The sequence below is a fragment of the Acanthochromis polyacanthus genome, chromosome 8 (genome assembly GCF_021347895.1).
Source record: "Acanthochromis polyacanthus isolate Apoly-LR-REF ecotype Palm Island chromosome 8, KAUST_Apoly_ChrSc, whole genome shotgun sequence".
Classification (NCBI taxonomy): domain Eukaryota; kingdom Metazoa; phylum Chordata; class Actinopteri; family Pomacentridae; genus Acanthochromis; species Acanthochromis polyacanthus.
Genome location: NC_067120.1, coordinates 22,287,268 through 22,312,559, shown reverse-complemented (window position 1 = coordinate 22,312,559; position 25,292 = coordinate 22,287,268). Strand labels below are relative to the sequence as shown.

The 25,292-nt window shown below is 41.5% G+C and overlaps 1 protein-coding gene across 1 annotated transcript; it reads left to right on the top strand.

The window, feature by feature from the left end:
* The first annotated feature begins 2,250 nt into the window (after positions 1-2,250).
* On the top strand, positions 2,251-25,038 carry slc6a15 (solute carrier family 6 member 15). The gene is made up of 12 exons (XM_022211990.2): positions 2,251-2,394; positions 3,964-4,472; positions 11,195-11,352; positions 12,628-12,754; positions 12,900-13,081; positions 17,302-17,412; positions 19,099-19,340; positions 19,711-19,909; positions 20,184-20,376; positions 21,380-21,539; positions 22,280-22,442; positions 23,699-25,038. Exons 2-12 carry the CDS (start codon positions 4,172-4,174, stop codon positions 24,077-24,079), a joined length of 2,217 nt encoding a protein of 738 aa, XP_022067682.2. The 5' UTR covers positions 2,251-2,394; positions 3,964-4,171; the 3' UTR covers positions 24,080-25,038.
* Positions 25,039-25,292: the final 254 nt, after the last annotated feature.

Sequence of the window (25,292 nt, the reverse complement as noted above, 5' to 3'; positions counted from 1 at the left end):
TTTCCCGGAACTGCGTTCCGCCACAAGATCTTTTGCCGGTACGCAGTTCCGGACCGTTCCGGCTTACTTTCACCCCTGGCTATAGGTTGCTTTATCATACAGCTTCTTGTTATCAAGATATAATATAGTGATGTCCTAAATTATTTCAAAAACAAGATTAAATGTAATTCAACAAGTAAGCAAACTCATTGGGCCAAAGTGATTTTAATGTCATAAAGGAAAAATGAAGCTCATCAGTAGCATATTTCATTTTCTTCTGGAATGGACATGCAACGAGAGCACATGGTCTCCCTACATGTGCACAAAGAGTAAAATTCAGACACTTTTTGATTACAGAGGAAATGAATGATGCAATAGAGATCTGACAGTAAAAGCTGCAATGTGGTGAGGAGGTGGATGAGAGAACATTGTGCCTTGACCACATTAAACTCTTCATTTAATCAAAACTGCTCTGTGCACAGCTTAATTGCAAGCAATCTTTTCACATGACAAACATAAAGATAGGTGAAGGGCCAGTTTGTAGTATTGACAGAACATTCTAAAAATGCATGTAATCAAAGGAAAAAAGAAAAAAAAAGCTGGTAGACTGAGGAGCTTTTATAGTGGGGGAAAAAACTCTTTTGAAGGCATAGTGAGTCAACAATGCTCTTCGGGATGTAGGCGTTTGCACGTTTATTCGTGACCTTCAAAACCTCAGAGGATTTACCACAAGATACAAACCCCTGGCAAGGCTCGAAAACATAGGGCTGAGCTACAGTTCACAGGAGAAACCAGTGTTCAGGAACAAAGTTCTGATGAAACAAAAATCAAATCCTATGAAGATGATGGAAACAGGCAAGTATGAGGGGAAAGAGAAGCAGCTCAAAGAAGCGTCTCATGTGTCAAACACGATGGTGCTTCTGTTATGTCTGGACATAACACACACTGGACCTGGCACACTGACATTTATTGATGACTCCACTGCTGACAGAAGCAGCAGGATGAAGGCAGATGAATACAAGAGCCTTCTGTGAGCTCACATTCAGACAAATGTCCCAGAACTCAACGGACGATGATGTACGATAATAAAACATACAGCCAAAGCAACCACATGGCTTTTCAAGGTGAAGAGATGGAAAATCTTTGACCTGATCTCAGCCTGATAGAACTGAATTTGTATTCCAGAAAACCAGACTAAACACAAGAATTGAAGGTGACTGCAGTGATGGGAAGATTTACCATCTGCTGATATCTCAAACATTTCAAGACATCATTCACTGCAAATAATTTTCCGCAAAGTATCAAAAAAAGAACATTTTGTTTGATTTTTGACCCCTTAAACTTTGGGCATTGTGTAAAGAAAAGAGCCACATCTCACACACCACTCATGATGTAAAGTTATTACACTTAATTATTGCTTTATTTCAAACTATATGTACTCGAGTTTGAGGGGCAATAAATGTTAATGACAGTCTGCACTGTGAATATATCCATTTGAAAAGAACAAACAAAAAGACAAAGCACTGCACCTGAACACTTAAGTGGGATGTAAAATAAAATTTTATGATCAAAATCTGATCAAGAAAACTGTATTGTCTCCAGGCTGTGGCATTGTAGAAGGCATACACACCTTCAAAGTGACATTTCAGTGCGCAATACAGTTCTTCATTTAGAAAGGAGTAAGCTATTTCGATTTATTTAGATTTAATATAAGGACATGGTGAGATTATCTAAATATGTTTCAAGTATATTTAATGACCTTTGTATAAAGGAATGTTTCCTGAATTCAGTAAAGGGCTCTGTCTGGTCTTGAGATTTTTATCTCAGCACCGAGAGGGTTGAGTCAGTGAGTGACGTGCAAAATGTTGACCCTGAGCCAAAAGATGATTTTCTTTCTTTTTACATGTTAAATCACCAAAAACATTTTAGATTCCGTTTTTAAAACTGTTAGGAAAAAATGATGCAATGACAAAATAACTCCACATCTAGTGAGGCAAACTGTCGTTTATAAACAGAGGCACATTGCAACCCTTCGACGAGCGTAGTAGTGGGAAATACCAAGTAGCAACACGGGGGGGGGGGACCAAAAGCGCAGATATGTTGATATCTGATCAAATCTCAAAAGTGAAAACGCGCATAAAGTTTAGTCTCACATAGATTAACTTTAAAAACGACATATGACGAAAAACTTCACGGATAAAGGGTTCATGAGAGAGTGATATCTGTGCGTTGAGGGCGGAGCACCCTCGTCCTTAGGAAGTAGCGCACTTCTGCTATGACTAGAAGAGTCGGAGGCAGGAGTCTGGAGCGGCACACACCGGTCAGACTTGAACGAGTGATGATGTCTCCGTGCATGTCCTCTCACAATTTCATTCCTTGAGGCGCAGTGTTACAGAAAACTGTCACAACGCACAGGTGAGTGTCCTCTTTAGCTTTTCTACCAGGGCTTTATTGGCTTGTGGTGAATGCCAGGGTGTCTGTTGGTGTGTTGAGGGATTGAATGAGGTGCTAGTACCAGGATGTGGCCGGTGAATGATGAAACACCTCACATGGATGACATGAAGACTGAGCGGGAGGGGGGACGATAATTTATGCGAGTTCCTTGGGGAACAAACTGTGCCCGGCTAGAACAACGAGCCACATGGCCAAGTGTTACTGGTGGAGTTATTTTATTTATTTTATTTATTTATTTCCCCCCCTTGCTCCATCCGCAGTTTGGTCATTGTAAAGCCAGCCGGCCCGCTTTTGCCGTTCATCACTCCTGAGTCATGTGCAGACAGGGAGGGAAAAAAGGACATTTAAGGACATTGTGCGTTGACTCATGGCCATTCCAAACAGTCAGCCCCTCATTTTATTTCCGTAACTGCATCACCATCTCCTCCAGCAGCCTCTCTCTGTAATAACTGCGGCGAAGGTTACTCAGCATCGTCGCTTCTTTTGGCTGCTGTGTTGCGTTCACTGGATGATGAAACGGCGGCCTTTGCCTCATACAAACCAGGCTAATCTGGAAGCGGTAAAGGAAATCTATTAATCACCTAATCCGCTGCTCGGTGAAAGGCGGGAGGGAGACGTGCTTGGGTTTGCTTTTACGCGTCGTGTGATATTTTTGGTGAAAATGTTCAAGGAAGACGGTCCAAATGATGCTCAAATGAACCAGAGGATGTTGCGCACCTTAACCCGCCTTTGCGTGGCTGGCGTGCCCACACCCTTGAATCGTTTCCAATCTTACCGCCGGTCAAATTCATACTATGTGGCATTACATATGAACACATCACACTGCGTCTGTTCCAGTACAAAAAATGCAAAATCTTTATAATTTTTAGAAGTTGATATGCTTTCATATTTGAGGGCTTCCCCCGTCCCTGACAGCTGCGGAAAAAAGGAGTGTTTGGGTTTGTATGCAAATGCCTTTGTCCCCCCTCAATTATTCATAGAGGCTGGAAACGTGATAGTCTCCATACCTGGACTTGTCACTGTCCCAGTCACTACCAGGCTGATGCTGCCGGGCCATTTTTTCCTCCAGAACAATGACTTAGAAGAAAACGATCCCCATTCATTGATTTTTTTTTTCTGTCCCTGCCTGCCATGTGATTCCCATGTGAGAGATAACTGTGCGTCCCTCAGATAAAACAGTTTACTTTTTAAAGCTATTCCCAATCAGATACAGTGTCTTATAATAAGAAAGGAGGATGAAGTATGTGATTTATTTACTAGAGGAAAAAAGAAAATTAAACACTTGACTGTTTTGTTTGTTCAGTTAAGTTATATCTATCGTCGTGTGTAGGTTTAGAGTTCTTTCTTGTCATCATATGCCAAAATCAGTACCCTTTCAACGTGCAAATTCATTTCATAGTAAAAGCAGTCAGATGGCAATCTGTGCAGGAAATGAGAAGCATAGGGTGTTGTAGTACCCACCTGGAGAAACAAACAGATTTTCTATCATTGTCTCTTTGCTCACTGCTGTGTTTCCTCTCTGCTGCACAGATATTTGGTGATAATGAAGAAATAAACCACTTCCTGATCACTCAACCTCTAACAAACTGTCTCAAACCAAACGGGCCCTAGAACCCAAACGCCCTCGAACTCTTTGCAAGTTCTTAACTGAAAGAGACTTTTCCCAGACACCGGCCCTGCCCTTCCAGCCCGCCAGCCTAAAAGACGTTCCACCCCTCGCCCTTGTTTGCTTTATCAAATGCCCAAAAACAGCAAGGCCGTCAAGAGAGAGCTTGACGACGATGTCACAGAGTCTGTCAGAGACCTGCTTTCCAACGAGGACGCCTGTGATGATTCCTTCAAGAAGACCTCGCTGATCGTCAACAACCATGAAGGGGAAGGGAAAGAGTGCGATGTGGAGGAAGGGGGCTCGGACGGCGAGGAGGAGGAACGCCCGGCCTGGAACAGCAAGCTCCAGTACATCCTGGCCCAGGTTGGCTTCTCTGTAGGCCTAGGCAACGTCTGGAGGTTCCCCTACCTGTGTCAGAAGAACGGAGGGGGTGAGTCACTGGCCTCATTTACAGTTTCAGCTGCCATCTATGTAAACAGTGCGAGTGAGCAGTGTGAGAAAACATAACTTGACGGTAGTCATAAACTTTCAAATTACTAAACGCTGTTGTCCATCAAAAAAAAAAAATCTTACATAGTCTGTTTAAGGTTTATTTCAGAATCGGACATCACTATGATTCAAATGTGTAAATTACTTAATTCTGATTTATTACATCATAAACATCTTATTCTCATAGTTTTGGTAAATCATTTGCATGAGAAGCCAGAACTACGTCAGTTATTACAACATGAGAAAATGCAACAACATAACTACAACAAAGTCCAGCAGAGCAACATGAGGAGACAGCTTCTATCTCAAAAGTACTACTAGGTGTAACACTGAAGTAAATACCAATGGGTTGTTAGTAATTATATCTTATTGCACATACAACTCCAACAAGAAGAGCAAATCATACACCTAAACACCCGGAAGCTTGTTTGTAAACCTCGGTGCATATTTGAGTCAAGATTAAATATGGTTAACTTGAGCCTCGATTCAGTTGACGTTAGATTGACTTCATTTGATCAGTAACACTAGACTGAACCTTCACACATTTCACACATCTTCACTGCAGGAAGTTGTCTAAGTGCAAAATGTCACAATATGCTAGTATCAAAAAAAAGTCAAACTACAAACTGAGAGGTGAGATGAAACAAAACAACATGAAAGAGGGCGACACTTCTTCTAGTTATTGAGAGTGTAGCGATCCTAATCTGGGCACATGTGAAGAAGAAGCTACCTATGTGGGTCGCTTCTATGGCTGGGTAGATTGCATCAGTTTTTTAGATGCATATTAACAAGACAGAGATGTGCCTGGAATTGGTTCTCCCTCCTGAGAAACCAGAAGTGTAGTCTTCCCCTTTTTGTCTTTGTGAAAGTGTTTTAGAATTATTTTTAGGTACCAACTTCATGAAATTATCATCCAGTTTTTACTATGACATGCCGTGGTTACAATGCAGGTAGGGGGTCCCATATCAGCATCTATTTAACACTGAAGTGTTTGCTGACAGAGAGTGAAACTCGGCACTGCACAGTTTTTAAATAGATGCATCGTTTCTTGTCAATGTGTGTGCTATGTTAAGATATTACTGTAAAAAAGATCAGCTGATATGCTCGGCCAAATTTACTTGAAGCTCTTCTTATAATTAGCCCTAAAATGCATGTATGGAATCAACACGTGCAGACAGGTACGTGATGGGTGAACAGATTCCCTCTTTCCCTGCTCAGCGACCTTCAGGACCGACATGCAGGTCACGTCTGCGTCCATGAGTCTGTCATTTCACAAGCACACGAGGGCTAAAATGGAAAACGTACCCTAATAGCAGGAAATCTTTCTGTGTTTAAAAACCACATTCAAACCTGCTGTAGTCATTTCCCATAATGCCGTCTGCACTACCTGATTTACTCCTCAGTGTTGTTATGTTCATGCTCTAATGTGTGTATGTCCTGGAAAGGTGATAGGGTGTTGTAGTACCCACCTGGAGATTATGTAAAGCCACTTGAAAGCTGATTAAACACAACTGTCTCAGACAGGTTGGTCAGACGAGCCCTTAAGTTTACCATCATGTGCAATGCTTCAGTGGCAGACCCAATGGTCTCTTGAAAACACAAGGAAAAAGACCCCAAAATATCACAGTACAAATCACAGGAGTAGGAATATGCATGATATGTGGTAGGGCTGGACTGTTACGATATAATTTAATCTTTAAGTGTCCATTGTAAAGTACAACAGCAGAACACAACAACTGCAAAGACATTTGATTTTTTTATGTGCTATGTTATGACATGTGTTGGTGTTGTGAAGTATTAGCATTGGATACAGATTTTGACCACGTCGCACTGGAGTGCATTAAGGGTTTTTGCAAGTAAGTTTTGTCCCTGTTTGCTTAGATGTTACACTTTATATCGTACTAGTGTTTATATGTGTGGCACACACAAAAAGTTTAAGAAATCTTGGGAAAAACATTAGGATGGTTGCAATTCACTATACGTTAAGAAAGCGTCAATCAAAAGTCTAAGAGATTGGTGTATTGAAAGCAACGGTTCGATATGAAATCCTTTTTCCAGGTTAAAAGTAGCAAATAGGTCAGATTAGTGATGTGGTTAGTGGGTGGAGGTGCTGGGTGGAAAAATGTGACGTGTGATGGTGAAGTCAGTTGGGCAGCCTAGTGCAGTAGAGTCTGAATGACTGTAAAGATGGCCAGCTGTACCCATGCGGCTAAACATGATCTTACAAGTGTATTTGGGTACATAATTACCATAAGATCATGTACATCTTTGATAGTGTGTGTGTGTGTGTGTGTGTGTGTGTGTGTGTGTGTGTGTGTGTGTGTGTGTGTGTGTGTGTGTGTGTGTGTGTGTGTGGATGCATGCGTGCATGTGTGTGTGTAGGGAAGTTCACAACCTCTCTGCGGACCCTGTCATGTTTTCAGGTCTGGTTTAAACAGCTCTGGTCACCCTGCTGTGTTCAACAGTTATTAGATTAAAATGGCAGATCTGCGACTCGAGCAGGTCTGAGTGTGTGTGTGTGTGTGTGTGTGTGTGTATTTGAGTGCCTATTCTTCTGAGGACCAGTTTGATTTTTCGATCTTCCCTGTAAATCAGGACATTTTGGCCAGTTGTGGCTATCTGATACATCATCAACAGTCTATTTAAAGGTTCAGACTTGGTAAAACTGATGAGGAAGGATCTAATAAAAACATTACGTCCATGAATGTCCATGGAAAATAGCTATACAAACATGTATGTGCATGCATAATCTTAGACTTTCATCCACCCACATCAGAAACAAATGGTATGAGCCATGTGCTGTGTTCATACATGCATACATCCGTTTTTGTCTTTTATCTGCTTGCAATTTCCCTTTTCTGGTTTTGCTACAAAAATGGTTTCTGGGTATAGAGATTGCTCAGTTGGTTGAGTAGGCAACCCATGAACCAGGGTTATAGTCCCCAAAGTAGTGGTCTGGGTTTGATTCCAGCTCACGGCCCTCTGCTGCAGGTTTTCTCCCTACTTTCCTGTCTTTCTCTTTACTAACCTTTCTAATAAAGCCAAGAAAAGGCCAAAGAAATAACTTTAAAAAAATGGAGGTTTCTGTTGTGCTCTGAGTGATAAATGTTTGGTTGAAATGACTGAAATAATCAACTGATCATTTAAACTATAGCAAAAATGCATGTTGTTTTGTGAAAAAAGTGGGGATATTTTGTATCACCTCATCGCAATTATCAACAAATTTGTCATCATACCGAGGCCGAATACTTCTCAACCATCTTTTGCCACACTGGTTCACAAGGCTGACAACAGTGTTTTGACTATGGACATTGAAAGCGGTTGTATTATAGACTTGGCTATTTTATGTTTTATGCCAGTTAAATATTAGCATGTCGGGCTCCCAGATAGGACAGCTGGCTGAGCGACGGATCCATAAACATGGTCTATAGTCCTCGAAGCAGCAGTCATGGAGTCGAGTCCGACCCATGGCCATGTACTGCATGTCATTCCTCCACTCTTGTAGCCATATTTCCTGTCTCTCTCTCCACTGTCCTATCCAAAAAAGGCAAAAACGCCCCCCCCCAAAAAATACATACATATATATATATATATATATATATATATATATATATATTTGCATGCTAACTTGCTAAGATGGTGAACTCTGTACCAAACATTAGCTTGTTAGCATTGCTGTACCTTAATGGCATTAGCCCAAAGAACTGCCATGTCTAGTTGTTACGTGAGGTTTAACCAGGCATGTTATTTGGTCGCGGAGGTATCAATTTTGAAACCCAACGTGAATCGCCCAAATTCGATGAGAAAAAAATATGGGGTGTGAGGGGTATAGGGTTGGATCGCACGTAGTTGTCAACAGTGCGCTGGCAAAAGCACGAGTTGGAAACAACGATTGGAGAGCATTATCGAAAGTTAGATGTAGCTGGGAAAGTGAGGTGCATGGTGTGCGACGATGAGACAAAATACAGCGACAGAGGATGCCAAGCGCTGATAGACCACATGAAAACGAAAAATCATGCCAGGAAATTGTACGAAAAGCGCTCTAACCACCAAATGCCCAGCAATTTTTTCACCCGGCGGAGGGAAGAGACGCGACAACAGGACCAAACATACGGGATCAGTAGTGTGTACTTGTAACAACCCAGTGGCATTGCCCCACAAGTTCCTCAACAGAAGAGGCTCACTCCCATGGTTGATCGGAAAGCACACATAGTGAAGACTTCATGTGGCTCATTCAAATTTGCATCCAGTATAAATATTTGGTTTCATCACATTAACATGACTTTGTGCTGTTTTTGGGGAGTGCGTAGAAGGTCCCATACAGACATTTTTTTTAAGCCTTCATGTTTAAAGAATTCTAGGTGTCAGAGTTCACCAGAATGCACCATTTCAGCCTTTAAATTTCAAAAGTTTCTTGCATGGGAGGGGGCCCTGCCCCCCTCCCAAACCCTCCCTCCGGCTCGGTCGCTCTGCTCCCTCGCTTCCAAGGATTCACTTATTTGGTAATGTCCCAATGACATGCCTGTTTAACAGATTTATCGTCTTCTTTAATCTTGTGTTTCTGACTTCAGTGACCTAATGGTCTCTCTTTGCGGCCTAATTAGAAGTTTGTCTGGTTCATTTAAAAATTTACTCTGGTGTTACCTGATGGAAAAACAAACATTAGTGCCTTTAGCTATTTTCATATTTTTCTTCTTTTGAGCAAGAGGTTCAATGACAGTGTGTAATTTATCGATACCCAAGCTTTCGTTTGGAACTTCCCAGCATCACTTTCAAGTCCAAACCTGCTATGAACAATAAACTGTGTTGAAACAGAAATAGTGCAGCTCAATTGAACAGTGTGTCAGAAATATGCGACCATCAGCCTGAGTTTTGCTTCTCACTTCATTTACCCTCCAGTCAGTTATGAATTTACTACATTAAGGTCATTAATTTGGTCATTAATTTCTTGTTGCTCATACCACATGCATGCAAATCATGCACACCCATCATCAGTGTACATAAAGTGCTGCCAAAATACACTGAAATGTCAGGCACCTGGTTAATGCCTAGACTGGATAAACCAGATATCTCACCTTCATGTGTGGAAAGTGAAGAGGATTGGGGAACTATTTTAAGGAGGGAATAAGACGAGAATGAAATGCGCTCTTATCAGGCTGTTTGCTTTTTCAAAGTGACATCAAAGTGTTTAGATGTCCAAGGGAGACTGTCGAAGATTTTAAAAGACAATGGAGACCAGAGGGGGGGTTTGATGCTGACTGATGTCAAAGCTTCTTCCCAGAACGAACTGTGTACTCAGTGAACCAGAATTAGATGTTTTAATATTAGAAACCAGTAAATATATCATGCATACACAAACACACAGGCTTGAAACAACAGCTAGAGACGCGCGCGCACACACACACACACACACACACACACACACACACACACACACACACACATTAATTTCCTGAGTGTGACCATTCCTATCTTGGCAAAACCTGGGAGGGACAGCAGGACTCAGGAAACGATCTGAATGAACGCCCTGCCAGATGAAACAATAAACTGTGTTGAAACAGGGATAAAACTAGCCTTAAAAACAATACACTCATGGCGGAAGTTTTGACTTGTCATTAATGACTCACAGCAAACATTACACTACGTCTGACACCCGTGTTCCCATGTGGTGTTGTGCTCTAACTTTTCGAAGACAGAGGATGTCACAAAAGGGGATTTTTAAAGGTAACTTTTGTCACTGAAGTGATAAAACTGAAGTCGAGAAAGGACTGGCTGTTCATTTTTCCACACAGTTTTAATATGATGCAATAGTTTTAAACAGATTTCTGTGGTAGAGGGTCCTGAAACCTTCAATGTGCACACAGGAACTTCCATTTCATGAGTAAAAAAACCCCACACTGCTCTGTACAGAATATCTCTTACATTTTCAATGATGTAACAGGAAAATAAAAGGCACATTATTTTACAGTGTGTTGTCACTGAGCACATCTAACCCCTGGCCTTTTCTTATCAACAAAGGGTTTTAGGTTCTCTTCAAACAATCATGTGCCTGGCAGTCTCACTGCTCACAAGTACCCTGACTGTCACAAGAGATGCACCACCCCCACCCCCCCATATTTTATTCTACCACACTATTATAGCCTGACTTAATGTTAGTTATTCACCCTCAAACCTTAATTCCAGAAAGGAATGCTGTCTTTGTGATGTGCCCCAAAATAATCCCACTGTAATTTAGGTAATTTTAGACTTGACTATCTTTCCTGGTTTCCAGAATGATTATTTCATTGCACCACACACCATGGGAGACATATTAGGTAGAGACACACAAACGCAGCAGATGTGTGTATAGTAATTTGGGTGCGTGTGTGTCTGGTGAAGTGAGTGCTGTGTTGTTTTTATGTTGTCTTTAGGTCAGTGTGTCACCATCAGGGAGATAATAGGTAGAGATATAGATAAGGTTTAGAATAAGGCTGTATCTGGGGTGTGAGTTTGTACAGAGCACGTGGCGGATAAAGTGATAAAACGAGATGTGTGGTTTGACACCATGTGCTCCTGCACTGCTTTCAGGAAAAGAATGTTGTCATTTCACACGTTTCTGATGACACGGTTTCCCTTTGTTGCGTCTTTCAACTGACTTGCTGTTCGTATTGTTTTGACTGGCAGGAGCGTACCTGGTGCCCTATCTCATCCTGCTTATACTGATTGGCATCCCGCTGTTCTTCTTGGAGCTTGCTGTGGGACAGAGGATTCGCAGGGGCAGCATCGGGGTGTGGAACTATATCAGCCCTCGGCTGGGGGGCATTGGTTTTGCCAGCTGTGTGGTGAGTTAGACACTGGCATCTCATCAGTTTGGTTCTGCATCCACAAAGACAAAACTGGATAAAATGACAATTGAAAACATGGTGAACGATCATGACACTAATGTAATGAAGGGCATATAAGCAACACTAAGATTAGCACAAGTAAATCAAGCAAGATTTTAACCAATCAGTTTTATTATATAGGACAATTTTGCAACAAATTATGTATATTGAAGCTAATTTAAACATTTCAGCATTTGTAGCCTCCTAAGACTTGGTGTCCACTTATATGGACATCATTTTCTTTTTCAAAAAGAGCGTATCGTTCATAATAATAATAGCAACAACAATAATAATAATAGCAAAATAAATATAATATAAATATAACTATCAGATATTAGATATTATCTGATGATTATATTTATGGGTTACTCCTTATCTCAAATAACTAGAAGAAATCTAAAGTGCAAGCCCAACCAAAGCTCGAGTCTTAGGAGGTTAAAGTCTTTTTGGTATAAATATATCTTGCACACAGGAATTGATATGTTTTTAAAAAATAATTCATGGATACCCTCGTAAATGAAGAAGCATCTCTTTAATATTGCTAAGTATTCAAAATTTTATTGCCACTCTTCAAAATCGTAAACAGTAGTAAAGTCTCATCTGTTCTTATTCATAAGGTGTTTAAATGTATATCATGTTCAGTACTGTGTACTCTGACAGACCTCAAAACTAAAATCACTCCTCCTCTTTGTGCCACCAAAATGGCATCAATCCACTGGGTGGAAACATCTGGAGGTGCTCTACAGTGGCACTGGGATGTTCTTGGTGGATCCTGTGAATTCTGTGGGTGATGGAATGTAGCCTCATTAGATTGGGCTGGTTCTGGTGCATAATGCAGATGCTTTATCAGTTTAGGACCAAGAAAGTTTACGGGATGTGTGGTAGCTTTGAGCTCAGTGTTGTGTTCTTCGAGCTGTTTCAGAGAAGTTTAGCAGTGGGACACTTTACCCTGATGGGAGAGGCTGCTGCTGTCTAGGATTGCAATTATCATTGAGTAGTGTGTCTGCAACAATGTTTCTGTGGGTGGTACATGTCTAAGAAAAATCCGCATGAGTTTTTACCCACAAGGTTTCATAACAGAACATTGCATTGTAACAACATTAGCAGTGCTACTCACTTATCCTGTCGGGATTTTAATATTGTAGCTGATTGTTGTTTATTGTTTGAAGGAAACGTCCCTTCAGTGCCTTTGATTTTGTGTATCTGAAGGTAACTTGACTCTCTTGCCTGTAGGTGTGCTTCTTTGTGGCTCTCTACTACAATGTCATCATCAGCTGGAGTCTCTTCTACTTCTCCCAGTCCTTCCAGCAGCCTCTGCCATGGCATGAGTGTCCACTTGTCAAGAACAAGACCACTACATGTAAGATCCAACCGCTGGCCAGAAATGACCACTTTCAGCGGGCAATTTAATGACAGTTAAACCTACAAGCTTTTCTGGTGTTTGTCCAGTAAACCACTGGGGATCTTAAGAAGGAGGTAAACGATAGCTATGGTTTTGTCCACAGATGTGGTGCCAGAGTGTGAGAAGAGCTCGGCTACCACCTACTACTGGTATCGCCAGGCTCTGGACATCTCTGACAGCATCTCTGAAGGTGGAGGACTCAACTGGAAGATGACGGTGTGCCTGCTGGCTGCCTGGTCCATGGTTTGCCTCGCCATGATCAAAGGCATCCAGTCTTCTGGGAAGGTAAGCAGAGTTTCCTTTTGTCTTAATTTGCAATAGTTAAAATAACAAGAGAAGATACAAGTAGGAAAATAAGGTAGAAGAGGAGATGGTTTGTCAGAGCAAAAGAACAGAAGAAAACTGCCCAATATGGCTGCCCTGCAATGCTGGCAGCTTGGCCTCTATAACTACTCAGATATACACCCTGGAAAGTAAGCACTAGCGACCGAAACAAAAGGCCTTTTCTTGCCAAGTGTTTTGGAAAATCTTCTCACACATAATTAGCTCACTTTAGATGGGTCTAAAGGCACTGCTAAGTGACCGCTATAATGTGACTTGACAAATTTTTCTAATGATACAGTCTCAGATACGATTCTGAGAGTTCATGTGATCTTGTGTGGGATTTTATAGCTCGGCTTACTTTAGCTTAGTGTAACAAAGCTGACAGTAGCGTGACTAACATCCGAAAGGATTAGCCCACTGGCTAAAGGTTGTCATTTGCTTGCAAACTCACTCCGCTCCTCTTCTCTTTTTACAGGTTATCACTATCACTCCATACTTTCTCATATCATATGACAAGCATTAGCCGCTGTGCTTTGGAGGTCAGAGTCAAGCCTGTGCTAATTGGAAAAGTGGCCGTACTTTATAATCTTCCCAGAATAAGCTTTGATGTGGGAGTTGTTTAATTTTGACATTATGTTCGGCATGAGCTGGGTGTATAACAAAGCGTGGGGTCAAAATTAATACAGTAGATTTCTCTTTTTTTGTTTGCATTAGAGTAAGATCTTGCAAAATTTTATAAGCTGACTCATAAGATTGAATGAACTGCAGTCATTCAATCTTATGCAGTTCATTTAGACCTTGTAGTTTCTCCGAGCTCATTGTTTTGGTTTTACTGCACATTTATTGTGTGGTTCAATCTCAATTGCATTTCTCAGTTTTTGAAGGCAACAAAAAAGTTTTGACAAACCCCAAAGCACCAAATGGTAAATACACAAAGTTAGCAACTAGCTAGTGAGTTGGCAATTGTTTGCTAATGTAACGTTAGCCGTAGCAGCTTTGTAAGGCAGTAAAACATGGTAGATGTGAATCTGTTGGCTTAGTTAATGTTAATGAAAGTTTCATATATTTAAAACACTCAAAATACTGCTCGAGATCTGTACCATGCTTACAATACCCCATGGTTTTAGCTCTGTCCCAAGAGGGTGTCAGTGTATGTAGCTTTGCTTTGCCCTATTTTGCTCGTCTTGTAGCATCTGTGGTTAACCTTTCAGAAGCAGTTTCAGGGCGTTTTCTACTCCTGTCGCATTTCTGTCCGCTGTGGGCTCGTTATTGCCCTGCGATGTAAAGTCACCTCTATAGAAACAGTGCAACCATGGCTAGAAGTAGAGAGAACTCAGACATCGTCATGTGTGATATAACACATTTATAAAGCTATAAATTGAAAAGAAAGAAATAACAAAATTGTACATTTTTGGTTATTTAATTCATAAAAAAGTGAAATCCACACATCCAGCAGTTTTGCTAATGCCCACATGCTCTACCAGATCTGGAAAAAACTTTAGTTTTTAAATTGCTTCATTAGTTGTCTCCTCTCTGCTCTGTGTAAACACTGCCTGCAGTTCAACCCAGTGCAGCTGAATAGTCCCTGAATTTTGGTCTTGTCGCAGCTCAGTAAACAATGGATTCATGTTTACAACAAGGAGTGCAGAAGACGAGACACGTAGAAAAAAATAATTTTGATGAAATATCACAATTTTTAGTTTAGATTTGATCAAGTTTGCTAACTGAAGGGATCTTCACTGTAGTAAAGTTCACATTCCCTCAGTATTTGGCTCTAACAAAAGCTGCAATTTTGATGTTTTGTTGAGGCAACATGCTTTTCAAACCTGCAGTTGGGGTTTGGGGTTCAGATGGTTAAGGTTTGTGTTCTCATGTGCACAGAAATATGTTGTGAAATGATTGTTGTGAGGACAGAATTAGCTTTTTAGATTTTTTTTAAATGGAGGAAGGAAAGTAGTCCTCTAGAAATGAATCTATATTAGTATGGACACAGCATAAGACTACGGTTTACTTAACTTAAGCTTGAAAAGTCAACATTTCAGGTAAAACTGTTGAGTTTCAGCTTTGTAGTAAGCAACAGAATAGTGTGCACAGCCCTACCATTACACTGTAACTACATTATTCTGAGACGGTGTGAGAGACGTGGCCATCACAAGCTAAACGAATTTTCCCACCTTCGATCCACACATTGTCCTTAGCTCAAGTCTTATCCTAACAGCTGTCTACTGTTTACTCGACTACCCATCCACCACAGCAGCCACAGACAAAACAAGATGGATACCTTCTATAACAGAAGTGCTTTAATCTCGGCCTCTGCCTCAGTGATTTGCAGTGCTGCTCTGTTTTCGCCTGTCTGCCACACCCTGCTGTCTGGCAAGAAATGTCACTTATCGCCACAATCAGTCTATCAAGAGTGCCAAGTGGTTAATGAGGCATTTCTGTCCTCCCACTGTCTTCAGAAAGACAATGAAATACTGAAGCAAAGTTAGAAATATATTTTGTGACCCATCGTTTTCGTAAACTAATCAGAAACCACCCAAGCTGTAGTTAATTGTGCAGTTCGAGCCAGATGGTCATCCTTAGACTACCTGGTGTGTCTGGATGGCCCCTTTACAGCTGGCCACAGTAGAGCTGGGCATTAACTTTCCGTGGAAGGGGCCAGCTCCAAGTGTCTTTGAAGTTTAATCGGCGCCGTGTGATAGAAAAGAATATCAATGCCCTCTCCACCCGTGCTCACACAAAAGCCCTTTCCAAGGAATATCCCTACCGCAATCTGCATTTCTGTCCCGTGTGTGTGGGTGGGCGTGAAAAGGGATCAGACCATTTGGTTGCCATGGTTATACGCGCTCTTTTGGCTTAGCTTGATTGTCAAGAGTGTGGCAAAAAAGGAGGGGGGCAGGAGGGGCATTTTTGGTTTATGACGTGATGCAGACTTGATTTTGGTAAAATGATGAAATTGATTGCAATCTTTGCTATTTTTTTTCAACTTTTGTTTTATTATGTTCTTGTGCAGAATCAAATCGTGTATGAAAATCAGACATGTCTGTCTGTTGTCAGAGGAAACTTTAACTCCTGTTTCGATTTCTGAAGATAACAGTGCTGTTCCTAGAATGTGGCCTTTGCAAGAAGCTCTGTCTTTCTGCCATCATACATAATCTTTCACAGTAAAAGTCCCTTCTTGATGCAACATAAGAATGATTTTACAAAGCGGCAGATACGCTGCCTGTTTGGCTTTGTGCTTTGTACCAAGGCTACAACTCTGTTCCTAAACATGAGCGCAGAGCTGCAAAGGACTACAAGTAAAAAGCTATGTGAAGGAATGGATTCCAGTGATATTTAAGTTTATGTTTCTGGATCATTGCATGAAATATGTTCAACTTAATGTATAATAGTAATTTCTAAATTTAAACTTCATTTGGTGTCCGGGCCTTTGATAATACAGTATTTCAAAAATGATGATGTACCATTTCACAGTTAACATAACCAATTGTGTCTCTGCACTGTCTTCACATTTGTAATATTGGCTTGATCATGAAAGACAGGAAGAACTCTGTGGTGACTACTGATCGGTTACAGGATCCCTGTATGATTTCATATGGAGGTCTGGTAGAACAAACCTTTCAAATATATGAATGAATCCTGCTTCAGGTCTCCTTCAGAGCTACATGTGGACCACCAAGCAGGAGCAGTAATGTCTCTGAGTCAGCAGTATGACTCAACCCTAAACCATCTCCCAGCATCTGCGCCCACACCCTACAGTCAGCCCTGTAAACCCACGTGTTGCAGTGCAGCGGCTGACTCAGGCCTTCAATCCCGCTCTCATACTTTAAGTGCCAGCTCATTTTTACAGAGAGGGCCTCCATTTAATGACGTGTCGGGCTGGGGGAGAAAAAAAAGACAAGAGGCCCACCCTCTGATTAGGGTGATAAAGACTCAGCCCTCACACAGTCCCAGCAGCTACCAGTTCTGGTCTGGGACTTCAAACGTCACCATAATTGAAATTACAATGTGTCCTGAACACATCTTACTGCTGCAAACAATGATCTGTGTCAGTTTCTCTTTCCTCCTCGTGCAGAAGATGAGCAGTGAGATCACACTACATTTATTTTTACACTTTCCACAGATGCACACAGTGATGACAGTAACTGAACTGTGGTTGTTTTTTTTAAATTTGCTTGTAGGTGATGTACTTTAGCTCCCTGTTCCCGTATGTTGTGCTGATTTGCTTCCTGGTTCGGTCTCTGCTTCTGAAGGGCTCCGTTGACGGGATCCGACACATGTTCACACCCAAGGTAAAGCATGTAGACTGTTTGGGCACAGCTTCAGAGCAACAATGCGAAAGAATCCAACAAGGAAGCACAACAAGTTTTTTTGATTAGTGACAGAAGGTATTTTATGCCATTACATCTGTGCAATGACTCTCATTGCTAGTTGCTTTTAATCACAAAACCAATATTCTCATTAACAACATACATAAAATGGCTATTTTTATCCCCTATGATAATACATCTGAATTCATTCATAATAGTAATAAGCTTCTAATTTTAAATGTAGATTTGCAATAAAATCAGACTGCACATAGTTATTCTGCACAATAAGTACCTTTCCTTTTTATACTTTGCATTTTTCTGGTAATATGTCTGTACTTGTAAAGTAAATGATGTGACTTGTTTTACCACCTCTGTAGAGATCAGCATGTGTTAGAAATGCAGAAATACTATGATTTCCTCTCCTGTTTATTCCCTGTTGAAATCACTGTTAAATTAAACTGTGTCTGAACTCAAAAGGCTAAATCTGAGCTGTAATAGGCTGACGGCTCAGCAGCAACTGGCCAATAGCACCTCAGGCCGCAAAATCATGTCACCATGGAAACAGGAGTTACCAAGTCTTTATGTAACACCAGTCGAGTGAGGACGCTTGTGCACAGCAGACTGTGTCTGGCTTGTGTGTCTGCTCTGTCTCGTCGGCTGACAACTTCACAGTGACACGTTCTGCCACCACTGCCCGTGTACCTGCGGACTTCAAAGTGTCGCTGTGTGTGCATCATGCTTTGTGCTCAGAACAGTTAGAGACTTTTACAATAAAAGATCCCCACATGGAAACTGTCAAGATGGCAGTTGTCATTTGACAAGATGGTGCACTGAGAGACAGCAAAATACCTCAAAATACATGTCAATATGTTCATTCTGAGAATACGTAATCTAATCATTTTGAAATTAGATTTTACAAATGTATTTTTAATGAACATGGATATTTAAAGCAACTGCCCCGCAGATTATTGGTCCAAAAATGTAATCTTTTAACCTTTTAGCTTTAGGTCTCAGCCAGGGGTAGAGGACAGAAAACACACAGACTGGAACACAGTACAATACCCATCCATCCATCCATCCATCCATCCATCCATCCATCCATCCATCCATCGTATTCACACTGACAGATAATTTAGAATCACCAGTTAATCTTAGAAAGTTTTTGGACTGTGGGTGGAAGCCAGAGTACCTGGAGAAAACCCGCACATACACAGGGAGAACATGCAACCTCCATGGAAAAAGATCCCAGGTCCAGGCAGGGATGAAAACCAGGGGTCTTCTAGCTGCAAGGCAACAGTGCTAACCACTGCACCACTATGTAGCCCATAGTAAAATATATGAAGTCAAACATGTAAAACATATGCTAGAACAGCTACAGCAGTGCAAATGAAACTGCCACACTACATATTTATACGGGTTATTTATGATTGACAAAATATCATCATCCTTGTTTTGTTCTAAACCTAAAAATATTCTATTTAAAACAACAGAAAAAAAATAAAGTACAAAAATAAAAAACACCCTCAATGTTGACTTGAGGGTAAGAAGTTTTCTCTTTGGTCATGTGTTACAGCCATGATCTTAGACTAAAGAAATTACTGTACAATAAAACGCAACGTGTAGCTAGCTACACAAGCTAAACCAAACCTGTCTGTGTTGTGTTTTCAGCTGGAGATCATGTTGGAGGCCAAGGTGTGGCGAGAGGCGGCCACGCAGGTCTTCTTCGCTCTGGGTCTCGGCTTTGGTGGCGTCATTGCCTTCTCTAGCTACAACAAGCGCGACAACAACTGCCACTTTGATGCCGTTTTGGTGTCTTTTATCAATTTCTTCACCTCCGTGCTGGCCACACTGGTGGTGTTTGCTGTGCTTGGCTTCAAAGCCAACATCATGAACAGCAAGTGTGTCGCTCTGTGAGTACAAGCTCTTTTTCGTGTACAGCTGCTTGTAGACTGTCAGCAGTAAAGATGTAGAAGCTGAAGGTTGATTGTACCTCACAGTCAAATGGTCATTGTGTCTTTCTAAATAGCAAAGTAGTTTAGAGCTGCAGCTATCAGTAGATTTGCTGAAAATTAACTCTGATGTTTTTAGTGTTTTTCATTGAAGAAAAAATCTGAACATTTGATAGTGAAATGATCAGATTTGGTTCAGTTATATGGCTTCAACAATATTTTACCTGTGAGTCTCTGAACATGTTGTTTTCAAAGGGGGGTTTAAAGATAAGATTTAAATCAGAGTGACCAAAACTGACATCATTTAATAACTTCTTTACCTTTTCTTCAGGAACACCAACAGGATTGTGACGTTGTTGGGGAATGGCATTGAACAGAACCTTATTCCTCACCACATCAACCTCACTCAGGTCAGTCAGGTCACTGCTGAGGACTACCAGCAGATGATAGAGGTCATCCAAAGAGTGAAGGAAGACGATTTCCAGAAACTGGGACTGGAATCCTGCAGCATTGAGAATGAGCTCGATAAGGTACGAGCAAAAATAAATGTAGCCCTCTCACTGATTTATCCTTCAGTTTTGGTAGAAAACCTTTTCATGGGAGGTGAAGCAGTGTGAGCTACAAATGACTTTTGGATTCTTAAACTCTTCAAAGTGTTGAGTCTTCCTTATACTTGCAAAACAAGGGATTTAGAAGTGTCAACCCCATAGGTCTCGAAAATAAGGTCAGTAAGGTCCATGACTCACCTTGCAAGTCCTGGCTGCTGTTTTTTAATCTCTTGTTCTTCTTCTCTCCACCCAACAGGCCGTCCAGGGCACAGGCTTGGCCTTCATCGCCTTCACAGAGGCAATGACCCACTTCCCAGCCTCACCCTTCTGGTCTGTCATGTTCTTCCTCATGCTGGTTAACCTCGGCCTCGGCAGCATGTTTGGCACCATCGAGGGCATCCTCACTCCACTGATCGACACTTTCAAAGTCCGCAAGGAGTTTCTTACAGGTTAGAAAGACCACAGAGCAATGTGCTGCTGCTTTAACTTCTGCTCAGATCTTTTAAACCAGCATTTGAAATGATTCTTCAGAAAACTTTGTGTCCTTGAGTCCTGTAAAGGGATTGTGAGAAGCATGAAACAAATGTTGTAGGTGTGGGATATATGGAGGCGGTAATAAGAAATCTTGCAATAGTGGGTGGATGAGGATTGCAAAAATTCCCACGCAGGCATCTTTTGTTTGTAATGTTGATGTTAGTTTGGCTTAATCCCTGGATGTCTGTGGCCTCTGAAGCAACTCCTAAAGGGCATGGATTGTTCAGCTATTCCAATGATGGGTGGTTTTCTTAATTTTATGTTTACTTATTTAAAAATTGACCTAAAACTAACACTCTAGCACTACCATGATAGAGGAATACCAGCACGTATCTTTTAGAAGAAGGAGAAACATTTGTCAAATAACCCAAATTCTTTCAAATGTTTTGCAGTGAGGATTTTTCTAAAAAAATTTTAAAAAAGTGGCTGCCTTAAAGCGATGCCTTAAATATCATCCAACTAAAGCTACGCAGTAAACCATCCACTTTATACAGAGGCAATAAGAAATAAATAAGGGGTTTTACCGAAATTGAGCTACTTCCTTTGAGAGTGGAGTAGAGGGAAATACATATTTAGGGAAATGATTACAGAAAAACTCCACCAGCAGAAACAACATACCAGCTTTGACTAATGATACTTGTGTGTAAGTGGCTGCTCCACACCACAGTGAACAGATGTGGGCCATCCAGCTGGTCGTTTGGCTCGGATAGTTTAAATGGGTCTCGTTCTACTTAAACGTACTCTGCTTGTGCTCAGTTTGTCTCCACTCCTCACGATAGTCGGGTTATAATTGTGGTAATTTTCCATAAAATGACTCCGCACCTGTTTTGTTAATGGAGTTTCTGTATGATACTCAAATGTTCATGTTTCAAACATGCAAGCATGTCAACTGACTGAGCATCTGCCCGTCTCCTGCAGTGGGATGCTGTGTGTTGGCCTTCTCCATCGGTCTCCTGTTTGTTCAGCGCTCAGGGAACTACTTTGTGACCATGTTTGACGACTACTCGGCTACTTTGCCTCTGCTCATTGTGGTCATACTGGAGAACGTGGCAATCGCTTGGTTCTACGGGATCGATAAGTAAGCACACTAGAACATTCTCAGCATATTTGCTCGTATCAGAAAAGGACCACCTCATTAGATTTTGGCAGTGATGCGGCTTATAGTCTGGATCCACGGATTTGTCAAAGATTTCTGTATCATTGCGAGATAGCAGCACAACGTCACTGTAACTATGACAAGAGAATCACACGATTGCGATCCTACTACAAATCCACCGCAGGTCACGCGATTCACTATCTGTACAGAACGTAGACATGCATAACACCCGCCTGTGCTCAGGGAAACATCATTTTGTTTGTTGGTATGTCTATATATTAAATTATATGTTGCTGTGATTTCTGATCATCAGTAACTAATAAACAAATGCTGCATTTCTAAATAAAAATGCTGCATATCTGACAGCGCCATGTGGTGGAATGAACAGCCTTGGCAGAGTACTGCGCTCTCTGAGTACTTTTCTTGTCATTAAGAGTCTAACACTTTAATGTCTATTTACGTCCTGAAACTTGGATTTCTCTAGTTCAGACGAGATGTAACCTCAAAGACGATCTTTGAAGGATTACAAACTGCATTTGTTTGTTACATAACTTATGGCGACACCACTGTCTATTATTTGAAGCAGAGTAACTTTTTTGAATGAAACTAAATGAATCCACAAAGGCAAAAGTCATCAGGTTTATGTAGCAGAAACTATTGTGATTCTTCGCCACAAACATCTGATCTGGCCTCCTGCTGCGTCGCTCTGTTTTCGCTCTCAGATTCTTTGAAGACTTGAAGGACATGCTGGGCTTTACGCCGTACCGTTTCTACTATTACATGTGGAAGTACATCACGCCCATCCTGCTGCTGGTCCTCCTGTGCTCCAGCTTTATCCAGCTGACCATGACGCCGCCCAGCTACAGTGCCTGGATTCAGGAAGAGGTGAGTTAATGTCTCCGGCTCGGCTCTCTTGAGACTGGGGATCAATGGGGTTGGAAGTCCTCCTACTTGGTAAACCTGGAACGAGTTAAAAGCAAATGAAAGGGTTCAAAGAAAATGAGGCGGTAGCTAAAAGTGACGGGAAAAAGCCCATGTTTTTGCTGATAAACAGATGTTTAGGCGTCGAGGACAATCAACAGGATGTGTGGTCTACCATGAGACACTCAAGAACCTGTATGATTATTTTAAAACCTTCATGAAGTGGAGCAAAGGAAAAACGAGACAAAGTGTCTCCACATGTCACCAAAGCGGCTAATTAGGATCACCTCCACATGAGCTAAGCTTCACTTTAAAGTGGATTCACCTTTAAAGAGCAAACAGAAGAGCTGCTCATCATTTCTCTGAAGTTTATTCAACACCTGAAACGTAGAGGGAACAGCAGGGCTGCAAGTAACAATCATTCCTATTAATATTAGTAGTTATTTTTTGGGCCTTTTATTAGATAGGTTAGTAGAGGCAGACAGGAAAGTAGGAAGAAGACCTGCAGCAAATGACTGTTACCTGGAATCGAAACCAAACCACTACAGCCCCTGTTTATGGGTCATCTGTTCAACCAGCAGAGCTATCTGGGCGCCAACATTATCAGTTTTCTTCATGACAATAAATATATATATATATATATACACATTTTACTCACTATTGTACCTACTGCTTTGCTTAATAAAATCCAAGTTACTTAATGCTAAAGTTCAAGTTTACATCTAGTTCACAATATTTGACAGTCTTTTTAACAGATTTAAAACATAATAGAGCACTACCATGACCTGGGAATCTACACAGACAATACTTATCTTAATACAAGATTGTAGTTACTGCATTAACAGCTGATGCCTTCGGTCAGAAGTGCTTATGAGTCGTAAACTCATTAACTGTTCAGCTCAAATCTGATAGAAACAGAGAACCAGCAACGACTATCGGTATTGGCACTTTTTGTAGCATAGTACTTTTTAGCTGAGTTGGGCCATCGCTTTTCAGAAAATACTAAAAATACAAATACACTTACAGAATAAAACATTCACCTTCAAGGGAAAGAGCCGGGGCACTATTGATGTAGCAAATGCTGAATATTGAGTGAATGCGGCTGTTGTTTAGGCCGTCATCTTTTCAGTAAGATGATCATAAGATGTCATAATGTGGGCAACTGAACACGGCTGCCAGACATCACATGCTTACAGTCTTGCCATCTTTCTGCCCTCCAGGCCATAGAGAAGACCTTGCGCTTCCCTCCGTGGGGCATTGTGTTCTGCATCTCCCTGGTGGTGATGGCCATCATGCCTGTGCCAGTGGTCTTTGGCCTGCGCTACTTCAACATCATCGACGAGAACACCAGCGGCCTCTCCACTGTGTCCTACAAGAAGGGTCGCATCATCAAGGAGACCGTGCGGCCGGGAGAGGACGACGACACCAGCCTGATCCAAGGCAAGTCGCCCAGCGAGGTGCCCTCGCCGATGCCCGGCAACAACATCTACCGCAAGCAGAGCGGCAGCAGAGGCACTGAGGCGGACACCGCACCCAACGGCCGCTACGGAATCGGTTACTTGATGGCCGGCATGCCGGATATGCCCGAGTCGGACTTATAGACTGACAGTATAGTAAGCCCTGCCCGGCCACACCGGCTGGCCACCTTTCCCCTCCACCCCTCTGCGTGCGTTTAGTCGGCCATATCATCGTGCATAATTCACCTGTACTGTATATTCTCTGTAGATATTGTAGCTGCTCTCCTATTTGTTGTCTCTGAACCTTATATGACTGTCTATCTTCAATTTTAAAAAAAAGGTTTGGGAATAAACACCATCCTTGTCTAATCCTTCACCCATTTGCTTAGCTGCATCCCAGATTCATCCCTATCTCCCTCCAGTCTTTGCTCCCTCCTCTTTGGAGATCCTGCAGGAGACAAAAGGTGTAAGCAATAAGGTGGATGCTCCACCAGGCCTACTTGAACAAGAATCTGCAAAGAGGAGTTTGCAAAGGAGCAGGTCAGGGAGTCTAGAGGTCGTCTTGGGACTGTGCCTGTGTCTGTCAGCAGTGTAAATCAAGCCAGCTTCGAGTCCCGCTGTGTAAAATGGTTGTGTACATTATGACCCTTAACTGCTGGCCAACCAGTACTGAGATTAGTAGCAGTGTAGCCGCTCTGGATGATGTAAAGATGCAAGGTCAAACATATTTTTCTTGGTGAAAGTTCAGGTCAGCTTACAGGAGAGGATGGCCTTTGGAAACCACTCCCGTGATTGTCTGAGACAAAAGTGTGCCTAAGTAATTTATATTTGTTTATAGAATACATGATGGACGTTGTATATTAAAGTATTCTGTAAATATAATATAAATATTATAAATATATTTATCTTGATAGTTTGGATATCAGAACAGTGTTTTTAAGGTTCAGAAGTACTTCAAATCCTTAACCCTCGTGTCTTTGTTTTTTACTAATGTGCTGTCAATGTTGATGAGGACTGAGTCCTCCTTGTAAATAATTTTTCCATGAAATGGCTTCAAATGCAAATGTCTTTTCCCCGATTAAAGATCAAATATGGTCCATTAACTGAAATTGTTCTTTTTGTTTCTTGTCTGTGTTTTGTCTTCACAAATAACAAATCTTCTTACTATAGGACTACTCCCAATGATCAGTATTTCTTTGACATACACTACTGTTCAAAGTTTGGGTTGCTCAGGGAATTTCTCATTTTCCATGAAAACATTCACACTTTTATTCATGGGCTAACATAATGACACAAGAGTTTCTAATCATCAATTAGCCTTTCAGCACCTTTAGCTAACACAATGTAGCATTAGAAC

Coding starts and splice junctions, on each gene's coding strand:
- slc6a15 (XM_022211990.2), top strand. CDS start 4,172: ATGCCCAAAAACAGCAAGGCCGTCAAGAGAGAGCTTGACGACGATGTC. Junction 4,473..11,194: donor GTGTCAGAAGAACGGAGGGG/GTGAGTCACTGG, acceptor TTTGACTGGCAG/GAGCGTACCTGGTGCCCTAT. Junction 19,341..19,710: donor AACAGCAAGTGTGTCGCTCT/GTGAGTACAAGC, acceptor CCTTTTCTTCAG/GAACACCAACAGGATTGTGA.